Source organism: Anas acuta, chromosome 3 (assembly GCF_963932015.1).
Source record: "Anas acuta chromosome 3, bAnaAcu1.1, whole genome shotgun sequence".
In the NCBI taxonomy this organism is placed as follows: Eukaryota; Metazoa; Chordata; class Aves; order Anseriformes; family Anatidae; genus Anas; species Anas acuta.
The window spans coordinates 75033146-75051975 of NC_088981.1; the positions used below are offsets into that span (position 1 = coordinate 75033146).

Consider the following 18830-nt stretch of genomic DNA (forward strand, 5'->3'; position numbering starts at 1 on the left):
AAAGGTAATCATGACTGTCACACTCCTTGATAATACAATAAAGCAGTTAAACTGATTTGTAGAAGACTTCATATTTCTTTTTTGTTTGTCTTTGGGGGGAAAAAAACAGTAAGCAGTATATGAAAAGGCATTTTGTCATTCAAGAAAAACTGAAATGGCACTGTGCAGGGCATAGAAATCTCTTAATAGGTATATTCAAAGTGTAATTCCTTCAGGCAAAGTATTGCATACTTAATATTTAGCCAAGGTAAAATAATATGGCTTATAATAGTGCTTTCTGCATGGTTATGTTTTTACAGTACCTCTAGATTTTTAAATATGTTCTGAGTGGAGAACTGAGATCACAGTATTCTCAGGGTTCACGGGAAGCAGAGTAAAACTCATTTATAAAATTACTTAACTAGATGGTTGCCTAGTAACATGTATTCTATGCGGAGTTGTAGATAACATCCCATGTAGAATCTTCAAAGCAGTATTAGTAGTTGCTTTTTTTACTATGCACTTTTTGATTTTGTAATTTTATCATTTTTATGTTACTGCTTTTTCCATTTTTTTTTTTAGTTTTCCTAAAATGAGGAAATTACCACCTGTGTGGACTGATTGACTACTACTTAATGCTTTCATTAAGCAATGAACAAAAAAATCAGAAAAAGAAAAAATAAAAAAGAAAACATTAGTGAAACATTCTAACAAACTTTCTTGTTAGGCATTTTCAAGTGTCTTCAATTCTGTACAAAATTTCCTGTGAGAATTCCTCTCCCTCCCCCCCCCCTTTTTTTTTTTTTTTGTAATGTGAAAATCGTAGATCTTGCAAGGGGCTGAGACTTGCAGGTGTCTTCATGGGTATCTTACTGACTAATGTGTATCCTGTACCTAGTACTTCATTCTTACCAGAGTCATGCGGGATACCCAGGAACCTAAGTCATGAATCAATCTTCTTGCAACATCTAGAGTTAACACTAAGAAATGTTTGTATCTAGTTTTCTGTACATCTTATCTTTCGTGGAGAGACATCCACTAAAGGGCATACAGACTGACTGTTGGAGTGTGTTGAAGTGATTCTGGGTCATGAAAATATCAGATTAATTTCTAGCCAGAGTACAATTTCACAAAGATGAGAATATGTAAACTTGTATGCTTCACTTCTGTTCTCAAGCTGAACAATCAGGGATATGCTTTTCAGCTTGATTGTAATTAATTCTGTGATTGTGATATTTTAATACATGGAAATGGGAAGATTGCTGAGATCACAAGTTCAGGAAAAATTTTAGAAGTCAGATAAGAGTATCTCTATGCATACCCTGCATGCTCTCAAGTGGTGGCTGTAATGTAATGAGATGATGTGCAAATCCACTAGGAAAATGAACCTGCTGTGATCAATCTACAGTCCAGACAGGCACTTCCCATACTTAATCCTTTATCGTTTACAGTGTAAACTCAAATGAGTGTGGAAATGCGTACCAGATAGCTATCTTCTGTTTATTTTTTCTGTATACATGGAATTTCATGGTGTGATAATAGCATTTTGCAAATGCGTATGGTGAACATGCTGTCAATTCTCCACATGCCACCATGAATGCTTCTGAATTAGATATACTAATTAGATATGTCAATTAAAGGTAGTTATGGCAATTTTATTTCTTCCTTTAAGTGTAATATCAAATCAATGAAATACAGTAAAGCTTTCAAAGAAAGTGACGTGTAAACACTGTGATGGTTCAGCTTTCCAAAGAAAGCCTTGTAAATTCTAATTGTTGCTCACACTTTTTTTTTCTAAGATAATTAAGCATGTGTAATGACTAAAACATCTGAAATTTTGTGCCAGTTGTGAAGAAAATTCACTTAGTTGAACCCCACCAGACAGTGATAGGGAATGCAAACAGAAAACTTCATCATCCAAAATATCTTTTCAATAACTTTTACTGCAGTTTCAGGAAACCACTATCTTATATAATAACTGTCTAACTGGGTCTTCTAGGACTAAATAAGTGATCTGGCACATGAAAAATACTGATGTTGGAATGGACTATATTTACGAAGTGTCCTCTTGCACTTTGTATATGCACGCGCAAGATAAACAAAAAATTTTGATACTTGCTTTTACAGGAGAAGTCTGAGAAGTAGTTGGAAAATGTATGCACAGAGCTCTAAAAGCCATTATCAAAAATAAAATATTTGTAGTGCTTGGATAGATGAATAAGATAAGTAATTGAGACTCAATCATAATCACATAGTAAAATGTAAAAAAAAAAAAAAAAAAAAAAAAACAATATGTGGTAGTTGCAGATTCAGGTAATTTTGTTTTTCTGACTTCTGAGTTTAGCACAGTTTTGGTCACTGCTGTTTGTATGTTGCCATGTATAATTAAAATAATAAAGAAAACTCAGTCTGTGTATGTATATGAGGATATACAGATACAGAGTTCTAGTTTATAGTTTGAGCATAAAATAGTTGGGAGAAATGTTATGATACATTTTTGCTTTTAGGATAAGCATACCTTGTTTTGCTTCTGAGGAAGATGGTGAAAAAATGATTATCTGGATGGCCTTGAAAGAAGTTAAATTGATGGAATGATTTAGAGGACTTTTATTGCACTTTGGAGCACTGAGTTACAGTCTTGCTTTTAATGAATCCTCTGTGATTATTTTCTGAATCTCTTTGGAGTCTTAACAGTGCTGCTTCAACATTAGAGTTATATAAGAAATACTTGAGGATGGGAATTTCATACAGAAGTTTGGCATTAATGAGGCAAGATTTTTTTCAAGCAAAATGTCCTTTTAGAGTTTCGTAGAGTTAGTATGTTTAAATGCTGACAACACAGGCTGGCAATTCTGATACAGTTTTAAAACTCTTTGTTTTATTACACTTTAACCACTGCTTCTTTCACCTGTTTTAGATAAGAAGTCTCACTTTTACTCAGGCATATGTGGCAGTGGTTATCTTTAATATAGTAGTTAACAGTGACCTCTTTTAATAGTTATAGACGTAAAGTTACCTAACCTGAAAAACAAACAAAAAACTTACAAACCTTACCAAACCCTGTGAAACAAATAATGATTGTGTATCAGGCTCCTACTTTATTTACATTATACACTATTGGAAATAAAAAGCTCAAAGTTCCATAATTAGGATGCTGAGAAATTGCTGCAAATTTATATTTTACTGTGTAATTTAGATGGGAAAAGCACCAAACTTTATTTTGAATTTTTTTTTTCAGTTTGAATTAGCTTATTAATAGTCTTTACAGTAACATCTTGTTAGTTTTCAGATTTAAATAGAGCAAAATACGTTATTACCTGAATTCTTTATTGTTCTGACATGATTTTTGTGGCTTAACATAAATAGAAAAATGATAGTCCAAATAATTTGCAAATTTTACTTACTGAAAAAAAAGTATGTAGGCATTATATCCATAAGCACAAATATATGTACAGGTTTAATATAAAATGTGCTTTGTTTATAAGTGTGTTGTACATATTAGTAATTTTTATTGTTCTTGCCTGTGTTGATTGCTGCAGTTTTCAGGTGCAGTTATAATTCTGGGTTCTCCAGGTTTCAGCCTAGAGAAGAAAAGGCTCTGGGGAGGCCTCATTGTGACCTTTCAATACTTAAAGGGGTCTTACAAAAAGATGGAGAAGGACTCTTTACTTGGGTTAATAATGATAGGACAAGGGGGAATGGTCTTAAACTAAAAGAGGTTAGATTTAGACTAGACATAAGGAAGGAATTCTTCACTGAGTAGTGAGGCACCATAGGTTGCCCAGAGAAGCTGTGGATGCCTCATCCCTGGAAATGTGCAAGGCCAGGCTGGATGGAGCCTTGGACAACCTGATCTACTGGATGGCATCCCTGCCCATGACAGGGGGCTGGAGTTAGGTGATCTTTAAGGTCCCTTCCAATCTGAACAATCAGTTTCCTGACCACAAGGCCAGCTGCCAGATTGGTAAAGTTAAGCAGTTTCTATTTACAAGGATTTTGAAAATGAAAAGTCTCAGTAAACTGTAACTGTTCTTCAGATGTCGTTATATTTTGAAAGAAAACTCTGAACAGTTAATTGGTGTAAAAATTCATAAGTCCATGGTTATTATGTAGAGTTCTTGTTAATTGTTTAAATACTGGAAATAATTTCCTACCATCCGATGGATCTGAGCACATTTTTCAGGCTCTTAGAAGATTTGAAATATATTAAATTTAGCAAAATCAAATATGTTTTGCAGATTAGAGTTTAGTTACACTTTCAGATTGAGGTACTTGATTATCAGGTGATAGTGAACAAAGTATAGTATAATTAAATATATCTGTGGTTACTGTATTTACAGATTCAGGTTCAAAAACCTGCATAGGCATTAGACAAATTAGACATTTGTATGAGGTGTCCATGTCCAGACACTGCCAGGGGTTGGGGCTGCGGGACTCTTCTGTGGCGAGAGGCAAGGGCTGCCCTATGCCAGTTCCAGCCATTTCCAATGTTCCAATGGCACCACCACAAGGCATGGCTGGGCCCTGCAGCCAAAATGGCGGCGCTTTGGGGTTTAAAAAAAAAAAAAAAAAAAAAAAAACAAAACAAAAAAAAAAAAACAGCTCCAAGGAGTGAGGAAAAATGTATGAGAAACAAACCTGTGAGACCCAAGATCACAGGGATCCCTGTAGTCCATGGGGAGGCCAGGCTGGAGCATACAGAAAACCAAAAAAAAAAAAAAAAAAAAAAAAAAAAAAAAAAAAAGCCCCACCCTCCAAAACTGTATGATTGAGGATGACCCTTAGGTCATCAGGAAATCCAGCTATAAAAATATATCTAACAAATTATATTCTAGTAATGCTCCTTTGTTAATGAACTTGCTTATCAGCTTTCTTGAATGCTGGCTACAGATGTTAAGACTTGTGAAAATGAAATATCTTGTGTCTGTCCTCTCAGAATTTGAGTTTACATTTAAGAGTTTGTTGTACATGAACTTTCCTCTGCAAAGCTGCACTTTTGTGTAAGTGAAGAAGTGTTGGTCAGTCAGCAGTTTTTCTGTGGTGTTTAGTTGCTTGCATCAACTGTCAGAACCTCCAGATTTTTACTATGTGGTATGTCCATTATCAGCAACGCAGTGGTTTGCTTGGTTGTTATCTGTAGAGTTGGAAGGATAGGGTGGGGATGTTTTCATTTGGGTTTTGGTTTATGATTTTTGTGCACTTACTATTCCCCAGGTCTGTATTATGGTATCATTTGTTTTATCTTCCTTACGAATGTTGTCCATATACTTTTTAATCATCTTTTTTTTTTTTTTTTTTTAAACTTCTTGTTCTTCTGTTTTAATTGCAACATGGGACTTCCTTTCATTTTAACTTGCATATCTTAGTCATTCAAAACCTGTACCTAAGTTTCACAGTGTTTTGAACAGGACTTAGCTGGGTAGAAGATAGCAACCTTACTCATAAGATGAGACATTCGTGCATTTGCAACAAGTTGAGAACCTTGTTTGTGGCTTCAGTTATACTATGTACAAAAAGTCTTTAGATGAAAATTTCTGTATGTCTAAATAATTGCACTAGTAAGTAAGCTGTGAGCCAGCCTACAAAGCTCTTAATATTCCAGCAAGAAATGGGAAAATTCTTGCATTCTTTCCTCATTCAAATATTTTAATTGCTTTCATTCTTTTTGGAAATTATCTGGAAATATATGCAATATGCAAGGTTTTATATGAAACAGAGTATTTATATGTATAAAATAACCATTTCTGTTATAAAATGTAATACAAACAGGAAAAAAAAAAAAAACAATGATAGAAAAAATGTCTGTTAGTGTTCTTGGTATCTTCAGTTCTGCAGAAGTACTGATACATACTGCAGAAACGCAGATAGTGATGAACCAGAATAGATTGCCTAAGATTGAGGAATGGCACAAATTACATTGTTTTTTATTTCAGAAGTGTGTGAATTCAACTAAAAAGAAATGATTCCTGTCCTAGTTTTGTCTGTAAATTCTACAATCCCTTCTTAACAAGCCAGTGTTACTGTTCTTGTTCCTCCATGTCAGTTAATGAACACTAACTTTTTGCAGGGTAAAAGAGATGAATAAGCAAGATTCAATGGAACTGTAGAGTGTTCTGGTTTCTTCAGTACAGGATAATCACTAGCTCAAATCTATTGTTCACCTTTTTATATAATATTAAATGCTGCGTTCATGTTATTATTGAGTAAGGGAGGTTTTAAAACCCCTACTGTGCTTGATTTCTTCTACTGTAACACTTGGATTATTTACAGTGTTTTTTTTTGTTTGTTTGTTTATTTTTTGTAGGTTGAGTCTACACAAAGTATGATCAGGATTTTGGGTCTTTCAGCTACATTACCCAATTATCTTGATGTTGCTACATTTCTACATGTTAATCCCTACATTGGACTGTTCTACTTTGATGGCCGTTTCCGACCTGTACCACTGGGACAAACCTTTATAGGAATTAAGACGACTAATAAGGTAAAGAATCAAGAAAAGCAAAGAAAGGATTGCTATTTGTTTTAATCATGCTTCACCTATGTATGTGTAGGGGGTACTGTTTTGTTTGTTTTATGCTACTGCTGTTTTAAGAAGCATATTCTCTATAAAGATACAGTGAGAGATGCTTAAAGAATCCTGTTTCCTCAGTTTGCAGTCCCTGTAAATAGGCCTTACTGTGGGTGGGTACAATGGTATGTAGTTTTGCAATGCCTCCACTTTACTAATAAGTTTTGCTTTATTGGGGAAAAATCTTCACCCTCAACTGCAGTCACTGTAGGACCTGATTATTCTGCCTTTCTCATTTGTTTTCCATTTGGCTAGAAACTTTTCCAGTAAGGATGCCTGTGGAATAATCAATGGAATGTTATAAGAAAAATACTCGTTTATGAAATCTGGATATGAGACATGCATTAACTTAACGCTAGTGGATTATAAGTTATTGATGAAAACCTTAGTGTCCTAAGCCATTGTTTATCACATGTGCATGTTTGATAGAAAACACATTACAACAGTCCCTAAATTAGCTTCTTTATTCTTTGTGCTCTTGTTCATTTGGGGAAGCATTGAGGCCATGTAGGTATATTATTCTTATTAAAATCATAGGTCAATGAAGTGCAGTGCCACTTGAAACTTCAGATTATAAACCTTCTTTAAATACAGGCATTGATACAAACACATTTCCATAAACTGCTTTTGCAAAGATTTCTATGCATCTCAGTAGCAAATAATTAAAGCACAAGTTACTTAGAGATGTATAATATTATATAGCTCAGCTTTTTAGGAAATCTTATTCTGCTCTGATTTCAATTTAATAGAGATCAAGACATTTTTGATCAAAAGTCAATTGCATAACTTAATCAATGATAATATTCCTTTCTAGGTTCTTTTTCTTTTTTTTTTTTTCTATTTTTTTCTAGGTTATTTAGCTAGTACATTCTATCTGAAATGCAGGAAAGAAACTTTAGCTTACAACCATAGGGAGCCATTTCAAGTGTATACACGCAAGACTAGTTTACCGTATGTTGCTTACCACAATTTGCATATTTTAACCTTCATTAATGATACTAAGTGCCTTCACTGTTATTTGCCGTTGCTTTTCTTTAATGTTTTCCTAGCACTAGATTTGTCTATTTTGTTTATTTCTACTGTAGTCTGGTAAGAAAAAAAGGAAAGACTCCATTTAATCATATTTATTTTAGAATGCATCCCTGATTTAAAAATCAGAGTACTACACAGATTCTCTTATGACATTTAACATGATTAAAAAAAAATGTTTTCTTAAAGCAGAACAAGACAAACACAAAAAATAAATACTATTAATAGGAAATAATCATAAATATTAGGAGGTAGTTGTTATTCTGAAATGTGAATACATAGCAGACAAAGAAGACTCTTTTAGTAATGCCGCAAGCTAGGAGTTGATCTTTTTACTTCTCAGAAGAATGCCATTCTAGATTTCATAGAGTAAAATACATTTTGCAATGAAGTTAATATATGTTGTATCAAACGAAAACTAGAAGCATTAAACCTCTTTTACAAAGGATTCTTTTCAGTATAATATTAATACTGAACCTGCCAAATGATTACTGATATCAATATCCTTCTGGTCTATCTGAAAGGAAAGCAGTGCAAGAACCCACAGAATCAAAAATTCTTGTAGAACATCAACAGATGCTATGCAGTCAATACTATGTCTGTATCCACACTGGTGAGGAGCAAGGAGACAAAGTTGTTAGTTCCTTGAAGTAGATGCTTTGCCATAGCTTTATAATATTTTTTGTCCAAAAAAAAAAAAACCAAAAACTCTCCAAAAATTTGGAGCAGATGAATAATTTGCCAATTCATATGCAAACCACAGGCAAGCCTTCTTCAACAATCAGCAGCAATGTCCTCTAAACCATAGCCGTTTAGCTGTTTCAGATGGACACAGCGGTTTTTCTCAGGCTTTTAGCATATGGGAATTTGATACATTTCCAAAATGCTTCTGATCCCACAATGAACAACAATTGGTGCTGAAGTTAGGCATACTTATCCTTTTTAGATTGGATTCTACTAAAAAGACTGGTAGCAGCCTGGTAGTATAATAGGGCACCTGCTTCACTGAAGTTGAGGCAAAAGCTTCCAAATCTCTGAGCTGCTGCTGGCATCTAGACTGCTTCTCTATGGTAGTGCAGGGATCTGGAAGAGGCCCAATCAGCCTTGCAAAACTCAGTGGAGGGGAGTGCTTGCTTTAGATGCTAGCATTTCTCACTGTGGTTCTGCCTAAAGATACTTAACGCTAGTACCTAAGTATCTTTTCTTCAGGAAATGAATTAGGATGTCTGTGAAAGCTCAGCTAAAATTAATTTTAGTGACATGGCATTTCAGTGCTAGATAGCAGTTGTCCAAAAATGTGTGGAATAAATGGGATTGCTCTATATTCTTCTCTAGAATATGTATAACATTATGGCTATTTATGATGTGCGTTCATGCATATTTTAGTTGTGTTCTTAATTGAGGTTTATAATGATGCTGTCTCCCTCTTGCTGGGTTAGATATGCACAGCACATGTTGTATAACTTTTGGTGTACTTATTAGGCATAGACGTTAGCCAGGAAATAGTTGAAACTGACAGCATATGGAACCAAGACTAAAATATGGCTTCTTCATTTGCAGATCTATTAATGTCACATATATGGATCATCTACTCAGTTTAATTTGATTTTAAAAGTTGTTTTTTTTTTTTGATGGAAGACAAATAATCTGGCTATATAGAGTTGTTATTTTTCTTTATTCATGTTAGTTTTCTCTCTGTGTATGGGTGCAAAGCATATGTAAAATTGTTTGTACATGTGTATATATATATATGTCCATATGTGTGTTTATGCATTGCCTATTTACACTTCTTAATAATTTTCAAATAAATGTCTGAAAAATAATTAAATGAAGTGCTAACCTCTCATTTTCAGAGCAACCAGACAGGGTATTTGTCTCTAGCACACAAGGCCATCTTTCTCACATTTTTACTATTATTCTTCTGGCAAATATGAATGTTCTCTCCTTCCCATTAAAGCAATTAAAGCTATGTTTTACAACTTTAAGATATTCTAGATAACACCAAGAAGTGCTGAATTTCCATTTTCTAGTTCCTACATATTTTTTTCTTACAAAATATTTGTGTCAAAAAAAAAAAAGCTGTATTTTCCTTCTTTCCACCCCTTAATGCAAAAATGAAGGATGGAGTCCTTATCTGCTCTAATTTTGAACTTCATTTATTTAGTCTGATTTGGAACAATCTTAAGTATATGCTATGATACATTAAAAAAAAAAAAATGAAAGAAGTATATTTGGAGCAGATTGAAGAATACATTTCTATTGAGTTTTAAACTGAACTCTATTTTGGAACCTTTCTGAAGCTTTATGATTTATCCGTAATTGGAAATCCTGTGTGTCGTAATCCCACTGTTTCCTAGTGACCCAACTATGAAGAAAATTCTTTTTTCTGACAAAAAAATGAGAATCAGTAACTGCTTGGATATGTATATCTGCAATGTATAAGCTGCATTCATAGATAAAAATAAGATAACAAGATAAAAATAATTTAATAAAAATAATATAAAAATAAAACAAGATAAAAATAATTATTTGATGTTTGGTGAGGTGATGTATTAAATGGATTACTTCATCACTATCCAGTAGAAGTATGATTCCTTATATATGGATCCTGTTGGAGATGAGGGGTGAGAATTATGCAGTGTTCAAGACATGGTGCACAAGGACTCAGCATCTCTCATTTGAAATGTCCTTGGTTTTGTGTCTTGCTTTTGTTATTAAAGACCTCTCTTTGGTCTTAAAAAAAAAAATAAGTCACTTAATAAACTTTATATCCACTACCCTTTTTTGTGCTTTGTCTACTTATTTTCATGATCTATTTGTGAATTAATAAAGTATTGTTAGTAATGGGGATCAGTATATTATAAATTCAATTGCATAAACATATTTTTAATGGATCACTATTACTTGTTTGACATGTAATAGAAAATATGTAGAAAAATAAAAATGATTTTAATATAAGGTATGATGTTTACTTTTCAGGTGCAGCAGCTAAATCATATGGATGAAGTATGTTATGAAAATGTGCTGAAGCAAATAATGGCTGGACACCAGGTATTTTTTTGGTTTGGTTTGCATTCAGAACAAACATAAAGAAATTGGTTTTGATCATTATAAAGTTTGTTTTAAAGATTTTTTTTTTTTGAGGTATGTCACTTCAAGGGTCTTCTTTAACCTCAAAAACACTTTATAGAATCAGCATGCAAGAAAACCTAAAGAGGCTAAGAAATGTTCATTTGTACCAAAGGTGAAAATTTCTAGTATAACTCAAGCTAACTAATGAATATTTATGTCTTGAGTTTAAAATGACAAAGGTTGGTACTTAGAGGCCTTAGACTTAGGTACATTTAATGATTTAAAATAAAATAAAATAAAATCTAGTTATTATTCTCACCCTTTCCCATATCTTGCCAATTCTAGCTAGAGATCCTGTTGGAGATGAGGGGTGAGAATTATGCAGTGTTCAAGACATGGTGCACAAGGACTCAGCATCTCTCATTTGAAATGTCCTTGGTTTTGTGTCTTGCTTTTGTTATTAAAGGAAGTAATCCTTCATTTTGCTCTACAGTAGAAGTTTCTGCAGTGAATTTTCAAATCTGACATTCCCCTTGGCTGGACACCTTTGCATGAATAGTTTATCTTTCTGTTATTGTTGTGCTCTTAGATCACCATCACATGATGTCTTCTTTTTGTTATTTTTTTGCAAATATAGCAATGTGAGAGGCAGTAGTTGTGACAGGTATGGCACCTGTTCAGAGCATGAACAAAACTAAGTAATCTACATATAACGGAAGGAAATTCACAAACAATGCTAAGAACTGTGTATTTTCCCTGTTTCAAAGAAAATTCAGATTATGATGTTATTTTAAAAGTTGAACAGTTGGTTTATGACTTGGAGAAAATAAAATTCTTCAGCAACAAATAACTTTTCCTTCTCCCTCTGGTTCAATATCACTTACCTTCCCTTGCTATTATCAGCTACTGGTGATATATTCAAAAAGCTTTTAATGTAGTCATGAAGATTGCATATGGAAAGTTGATATTTGCCAGAGTGAAAATTTTTAACAACATTTGTTGGCAGTACCAAGGGAACTTGAGTTTGTTATTTCCTCATTGTCAACTATGCTCACATCTTAACATATTTCTTAAACTGAGGTAGCTTTAGTTGCTTGTATTTCACTTTTTGTTATGATTGTGTATATTTTCACTTGCTACAGATGAAGCTACAAGTAGCAGATTCTTTAAGTCAGTGTGTCTAAACAACTAACATTTCTTGGAATACAGGCAGAAAGTTGCATGCTGTTCCAGAATATTTATTGCACCTTTCTTCCCCTCTCTTTTCTTCAGACTGAGGGGGAAAAATATCTAAAAATATATCTAATAAAGACTCAAGTGCAATAATTTGTATAATTCTTGCAGATGGTGTTTTGTTGTTTGCATGGCTTTCCTTGAGAATGGTTTTAGTTCCTGTACAAACAGTTGAATGCACGAGTGTTTTAAGGCATGTGCTGCAGCTGAAAAGATGTCACATGAAGAACACTAGTCTCCATAATGTTAGTTTCACTAGCTGAGACAATTGCTGATCTCAGTTTCTGAAAATTATGTTCCAAGCCAACAATCAAATAAGCAGTGTATTTTCAGACAAGGCAGAAGTGTCATTTCCCTTGCTATAGAAAAGTTTGTTTGATTTCAGAATGCTTTGGTTGATTTGATTCAATTGATTGTAAATGTTAAGCACTTTCATTGCTTTAAAATGTTTGTTCTGGGTATGATATATGTTGACTATCACTAGCCTGTGGTAAATATGCTGATTAAAGTGACAAAGATAACATAGATTGCTAGCAGTGCAAATTCAGTATGAATATTGTTCTTTGATGATCATTCAGTGTAAGAATTTATCTAAATGCTGAATATATATGCAAGCTGAATTCAGTAAAAAATACATAAATCAGTATGGCATTTCAAAAAGTTATGGTAATGAGTTTAATGATATTTCAAAGCAATTGTATCAAGCACAGGTGTATATATCAAGGAGTAGCATTTGAGATATGTTACAGAACTCTTAAATATACATTTATGTAACTTTTTTTGTATTTCCTTTTTTCAAATTATTGAAAACATTTGTCTTTATACTTATGAAACAGACCTTCATATCCTGAAATGATGATATACAAAACACTACTATGCAGTCTTTGACAATGCAGAGCTAAGCATATCAGCTCATTGTATAATACAGTTAATTATAGTTTGTAGTATTTAATCAGGTAGTAAAAGTGAGGGATTTTACTTTTAATGAGTATTCTCTGATAAATGAACTGTCTAATCATTATACAAACTGCAGATGTTAAAAAAAAAAAAAAAAAAAGGCAGATATATCTGCACTGAAATACCTTCCCCGTAGTGTAGGATGAATTCTATGCTAGGAAGGTTTTCCTTAGTGTGTTTTCATAATTTTGAGAATAGCATTTGATATTCTAGAGTTATCACCTTCTTCTGATTTTTTTGTTTTAGAAATTCATTGCCTTGTGTACGGTCTTAATGTAGTCTGATACTGTCTTGCTCTGTAACCTTTCATAGCTTTTTAGCTTTTTTTTTTTTTTTTAAGTTTTCCTTTAAAGTTGTGTTTATTTTCATTCCGTGTGTGTGTATAAAGTTTGTTTGCTTTCTTACAAAGTTGTGGCTGTTTCTAAATGGAAAGATCATAGGATCATAGAATGGTTTGGATTGGAAGGGATCTTAAAGCCCATCCAGTTCCAACTCCCCTGACATGGGCAGGGATATCTTCCACTTGCCCAAGTTGCTCCATCCAGCCTGGCTTCAACACTTTAAGGGAGGGGGCATCCACAGCTTCTCTGGGCAACCTGTTCCAGTGCCTGAGTGAATAATTTCTTCCTTATGTCTAAATTTATATCTTATCTTAATCTAAATTTACCCTGTTTTAGTCTAAAACTATTGTCCTATCATTCCACTCCCTGAAAGAGTCCTCCCCCCCAGCTTGACTATAGGCCCCCTTTAAGTACTGTAAAGGCCACTATAATGTCTCCCTAAGTCGAGAGTGCAAGCAAAATTCTGTGGTGAGGAGGTCCTTGCACGAGATTTGGGGAGGAAGAAAGATGAAAACTCACAGAGGGGCAAGCCAGTCCACCACTGGGTGCAGGGTCAGAGCAAGAATCACAGAAAATTACAGTCTGGAAAAGAGAAGACTGAGAAGAGACCTCATCAATGTATATAAATATCTGAGGGGATGGTGCCAAGAGGATGGAGCCAGTCTATTTTCAGTCACGTCCAGTGAGAGAATGAGAGACAACGAGCACAAACTGAACCATAGGAGGTTCTGGCTGAATTTGAGGGGGCACTTCTTTACTGCGAAGGTGACAGAGCACTGGAACGGGTTGTCCAGAGAGGCTGTAGAGTCTCGTCTGGAGATATTCAAACCCTGCCTGCATGCCATCTTCTGTAGTGTGCAGTTGTAGTGTGTAGATCCTGCTTGGCAGGGGGGTTGGACTAGATGATGTTCAGAGGTCCCTTCCAACCACAGCCGTTCTGTGAAAATGGTAGTGTTTCCAGAAAGGGCAACAGAAGCGTCATTCATTCCTGACACAGTTATGCAGCTGTTACTTTATGGTCTATATGGCCTCCCCAAAGCTTTCTCCAAGATGAGCAGCCCCAGTTCTCTCAGCCCCTCTCCACAGGACAGGTGCTCCAGCCCTTGATCATCCTCTTGACCATCCTCTGGACAAGTCCATGTCCTTGTGATGTGGGCCCCAGAGTTGAGCACAGTGTTCCAGGTGGGGTCTCATAAGAGCAGAGTAGAAGGGGAGAGTCACCTCCCTCACTCCACTGGCCACGCTTATGTTGATGCAGCCCAGAATACAGTTGGTTTTCTGGGCTGCAAGCACACAGTGCTGCTTCATGTTGAACTTTTCATCAGCCGGCATCCCAGGTCCTTCTCCTCAGGGCTGCTCTCAATCCACTCTCTGTCCAGCACATATTTGTGCTTGGAATTGCCCCAGCCCAGATGTTGGACCTTGCACTTGGCCTTGTAGAATTTCATGAGGTTCACATCCTCTTCCCAAGTACTTCAGAAAAAAAATTCTACAGCAGTTGTATATCTGAATGAAATTCAGGAAATATTTGAAATTTTCTATCTTTTGAGGCAGTAATATATGACAGGCACTCTGATCTCATCAGCAGTGGTTCAGAGAACCAAAAGCTATATTCCATCTTTATGCAAGAAAGAAATACCAGAATCAGAGAAAAATATATTCCCTTTTCTAAAGTTCCATGAGTTTGAGTTAATGTACGCTCTCCTGTGGCCATCAAACTTTCACAATGTTGTCTTTAAGATTCTTTATTAGAGTCTTTTGAATGAGTTAATAAATTAAACCCAACAGTTGTTTGTTTACCTACTGTTCTGTTAACTCATTTTGAAAGAATTCTACAGTGCTAAAAAGGAGTAATTTAGTCTTATGGAAGTCATGCTGATGTGCCACTGTCGTATTATAGGTTATAGTGTGATGCTTGACTGAAGTTATATGTTCATGTGTTTTAATAGATGTACGTGTGTTTTCATTTTTTAAGACTAAGGCTGGTAGGAGGTAGTTGCATTCTACAGACATGTGTTTTGACAGATGGAGAGAAGCTTTTTATGTTGATTTTTCAACAGTCATACTCTGCAAGACTTCAAGATCTTTCTGGCTACTGGGAAATTAAGAGTTGGTGATTCAGCCTTTAATTTTGATCCATCTGCTCAAACTAATGAGATATCTCATTTGTAGGCTTCACTTTGAATTACCAAATGCAACTGAAGCTGTAACATTTGTCTTATAGCACAACTCTCCTCTTGCTGAACTTGAGGAAAGATGTAATGATAAATGGCTTGCCCTACTGAGTTTTCTGGGGTTCTTGTTACAGAAACTTTTTATGGTGACTGGAGAATGAAGATCAGAAAATGTCCCAAAGGTTTCCTGGTGCTTTTTAAGTCAGCGTGCTCTTTTTGTAGGATTACTAGTGATGTAGGTCTTCATGATGAGGTTCCTTTGTCATATCCTACCTCTTAAGACTATGTTAAGTGAGAAGGGATTTTTCTCAGTGTCCTTCTGTGCTTGGTATTAGCTGGTGAATATTTGTTTTCATGTAATACTTAAAATTTGCTGTGTTCTTATATTGCCTGCAAGTATGTTAGAGCCTCTTGGATTGCTTTGCACTTTTGGAGTTTTACTTCTACCCTTTAATAAACCAAAGACTCTTTAAACAAAGAGAGGGGAAAAAAATGTTAAAATTACACACTTTATCAGAGAATGTGACCCTATACTCAGTTACAGGTAGAGTATTTTTGCCAGCATTTGTCTTCCAGAATACTCTTTTCTCAAAGACTGTGTCATCAAAAATTATCATTCCTCAAAATGATTATACCTGTTTCTTGTCAGACAGTCTCCAGGAGTGAATCACAGGCATTAGCAGCAGTAGTTCAGCTACGGAGCTGAAAAGGCTTCTTAACATTTTACAGCCCTGTAAGAAAGGCGTCTAGTGCCAAAGCGTTCTGGGGAATGGGTAGCACCTTGCTGAGGCAGCCTGCAGAGAACCTCGCAAGATCAGCAAAGACAACAACTGAATACCACACACATCAACATCATTTTTATAATAAATTGAAACATTGTATTGTTAGCCAGTTTCAGACAATGCATACCCTGCTGTCCTTGTCTTCATGTTGTATGAGGTAGGAAAAGCCCTTGACTTGTTATTTGAGGAATAATACAGTGTTTTTAGGAGTTGTGAGGAATAACAGTATTTTAAGGTTGTTGTTTGTGTGTTTTTTTTAATGCTCAGAAACGTGTGAATTTTACCTACACTAAACTCCTTTCTCCAAAATATATGAAACTGTTGCACTTCAAGGTTCGTTTTCCTGAAGTTAGTATCCAAGGGAAAATGCTCTTCTTGACTCCAACCATCTCTGTTGCTGCATAGGCTCACTTCCAGTATATCTTCTATTGTTACTGACCTTTTGCTTTCCTATCCCACTGCCTTGGTTACTGAGAGAAAAAGATGATCGTATGTTTCTCTCATTGTCCCCGTCACCTCTTAACTAATTCTGCTGTTATGAATCGATCAGAACCTTACTGTTCTTTTTTCTGTTCTTTTTACTTTTGTGAAATGAAGAGCATCTAAAAACCTGAAAATACAGAGGGTATCTTTGGATTTTGTTTTTAATTTTTACATTATGTTTTAGAATGGCTGTTGCAGAAATTCTTTGAGAGATTTCAGAGAATGTGCTTCCTCAAACTGCACATGTAAACCTCTCATGCTTTTGCCATGTTCCCCAGACTACTCATCTTGTCCATTTCTGCAACTTTTTCTTTCTTTTCTTCTTATAGCTCTTCGATACTACTTAAACCTTCAAAAGAAGTCCTGTGTTCTTTGCCCTTGGTGTTGTTTCAGCAGGTCTCTTGTATTTACCCTCTGCACCTTACTTTCCTCTCTGTGTCCCTCTTTCCCACCCACATTCCCCAACCTTCAGTACTCTGTTACTCCCTCTTCAGCCATAGATACCTAAGTTTTAGTCTGGGTTCCTTACCTAATGCACTTAGCTAGTTTGGCCTTTTGGTTGCCGATTACAGTTTTCAATTTGGAGTGCCCTTGGCATTCTCTCATCTACCGTAACTTTTTATCCTCTTTAAGAAAACAAGTGTCTCATTTTCCACTGTTTTTGATAATTTTCTATGCAATGGAGATAGGAAGAGAGGATAGAATTAACATTCTGGAAGTCTGGGACTGAAAATGTACAGGAAGACAGAAGGACAAGAAAAGGAAAACAAGAAACAGACATAGACATAACCATCACTTGATGCTGCAAGTGGTGATCTTCACACTGCCCATTTTCTGCTTATTTCAGTTCACTTTTCTTAACAGTCTTTTGAAGAATGTTTTGTTTTTGTTTTTGTTTTTTTTCCTTAAGTATCTACTTGTCGGTGCCTGAGTCTGCTCTTCTGCTTTGAAATAGTTTCTTAGTTTTAGCTGGTTTCTTCTGCCTCATTTAGCATTTTACAGTTAGCATTTTTTACAATATTGTCACAACTGCATCTGATATACCTAAGACATCTTTATCTTTTGTCTTTTAAAATTAAATGTGGATTGATTTTTTTTTTTTTATGTGCAAAATGCTGCCATAATATTTGTTCAATTCTTACTATATGGTTAGTGTGCAGTTTTGGTAGGGATCAGACTTGGTCTATTAATTAGAACATATGTGCTTAATTAAAATGTTCTATACCACTGTTGTGCATTTAGTTCATTAGAAACAATATTGAGATAATATGCATTTTTTATATTAGAATAACTAATTTTTGTATTAGAATAACTTCTAATTATCATCTTACACAGATTATTAATACTTAATATACTTTCAAATCAGTATTGTTGATGTCACAGGTCAGAAAAAGATTATACTTGAATTTATATAGTCAAAAATGTTCCCATGCTATATAGTGCATAAAAGATTCACTGTCTGTAATTGTTCTCTATTTACAATAATTAACTTGAACTTTGCAGTACTGAAAAGTGTCATCTTGTTTTCCTTAAAAAGCTATCTTAAGCCAAAAAAGAAAGTCTGAGTAGTTATTTTAAAACTGTTGTATTAAATTGTCAGAAGTAAATTTGACAGGTATTAATTTCATCTGTAAAAATGATGGATTAAATTTCTTTATTATCAGTTTTCCAGCTGTTATTTGGTTGCAGAAGCCATGTGAAGATAAAAGTTTAATAAGCTTAGTTACTGCATCTGTTGACATTGCTTTTATAGCTGTGTCCTAAGATAAGATTTAATAAAACACTATTTTTTTCAGAGGTCTCTCTGGAACTTGCTATCTTGAGAATTAAGCTTGTCCTAGTCTTCTCCCTGAGTAAAAAAAAAAATGTATAAAAATTTTTTTGTAAAAAAATTGTATAGCACACTTTGGACAAATAATTCTGAAAAATTACTGGATTTATTAAATTTATTATCCAAGGGTTTGGGGGGTTTTGAGTTCAATTTAATAGCCTAAAAAGTTTATTCGAGTCCATTTTGTAGCTCTGCATTTGTACAGATTGCTTCTGTTTTCCAGGTACATCTTGCCTGCATATATATATATATATATATATATATATATATATATATATATATATATACAGGTATTGTTTATATGTGCACACACATAAGTTTTAGGTGGTCAGACAAGATGGGTTAATTATGTTTAATCTCTTCAGATGTTATTTCCATGTC

At 34.6% G+C, this 18830-nt stretch overlaps 1 protein-coding gene across 4 annotated transcripts in view; it reads left to right on the forward strand.

Annotated features, from left to right (window-relative positions):
- Positions 1-18830, forward strand: part of ASCC3 (activating signal cointegrator 1 complex subunit 3) — a 280038-nt gene that overhangs the window by 112945 nt on the left and 148263 nt on the right. For all 4 annotated transcript variants that reach the window (XM_068677837.1, XM_068677841.1, XM_068677840.1 and 1 more), the window contains exons 12-13: positions 6284-6460; positions 10556-10627. In XM_068677837.1, coding sequence (XP_068533938.1) covers positions 6284-6460; positions 10556-10627 — 249 coding nt within the window. The remainder of the gene's footprint in view (positions 1-6283; positions 6461-10555; positions 10628-18830) is intronic.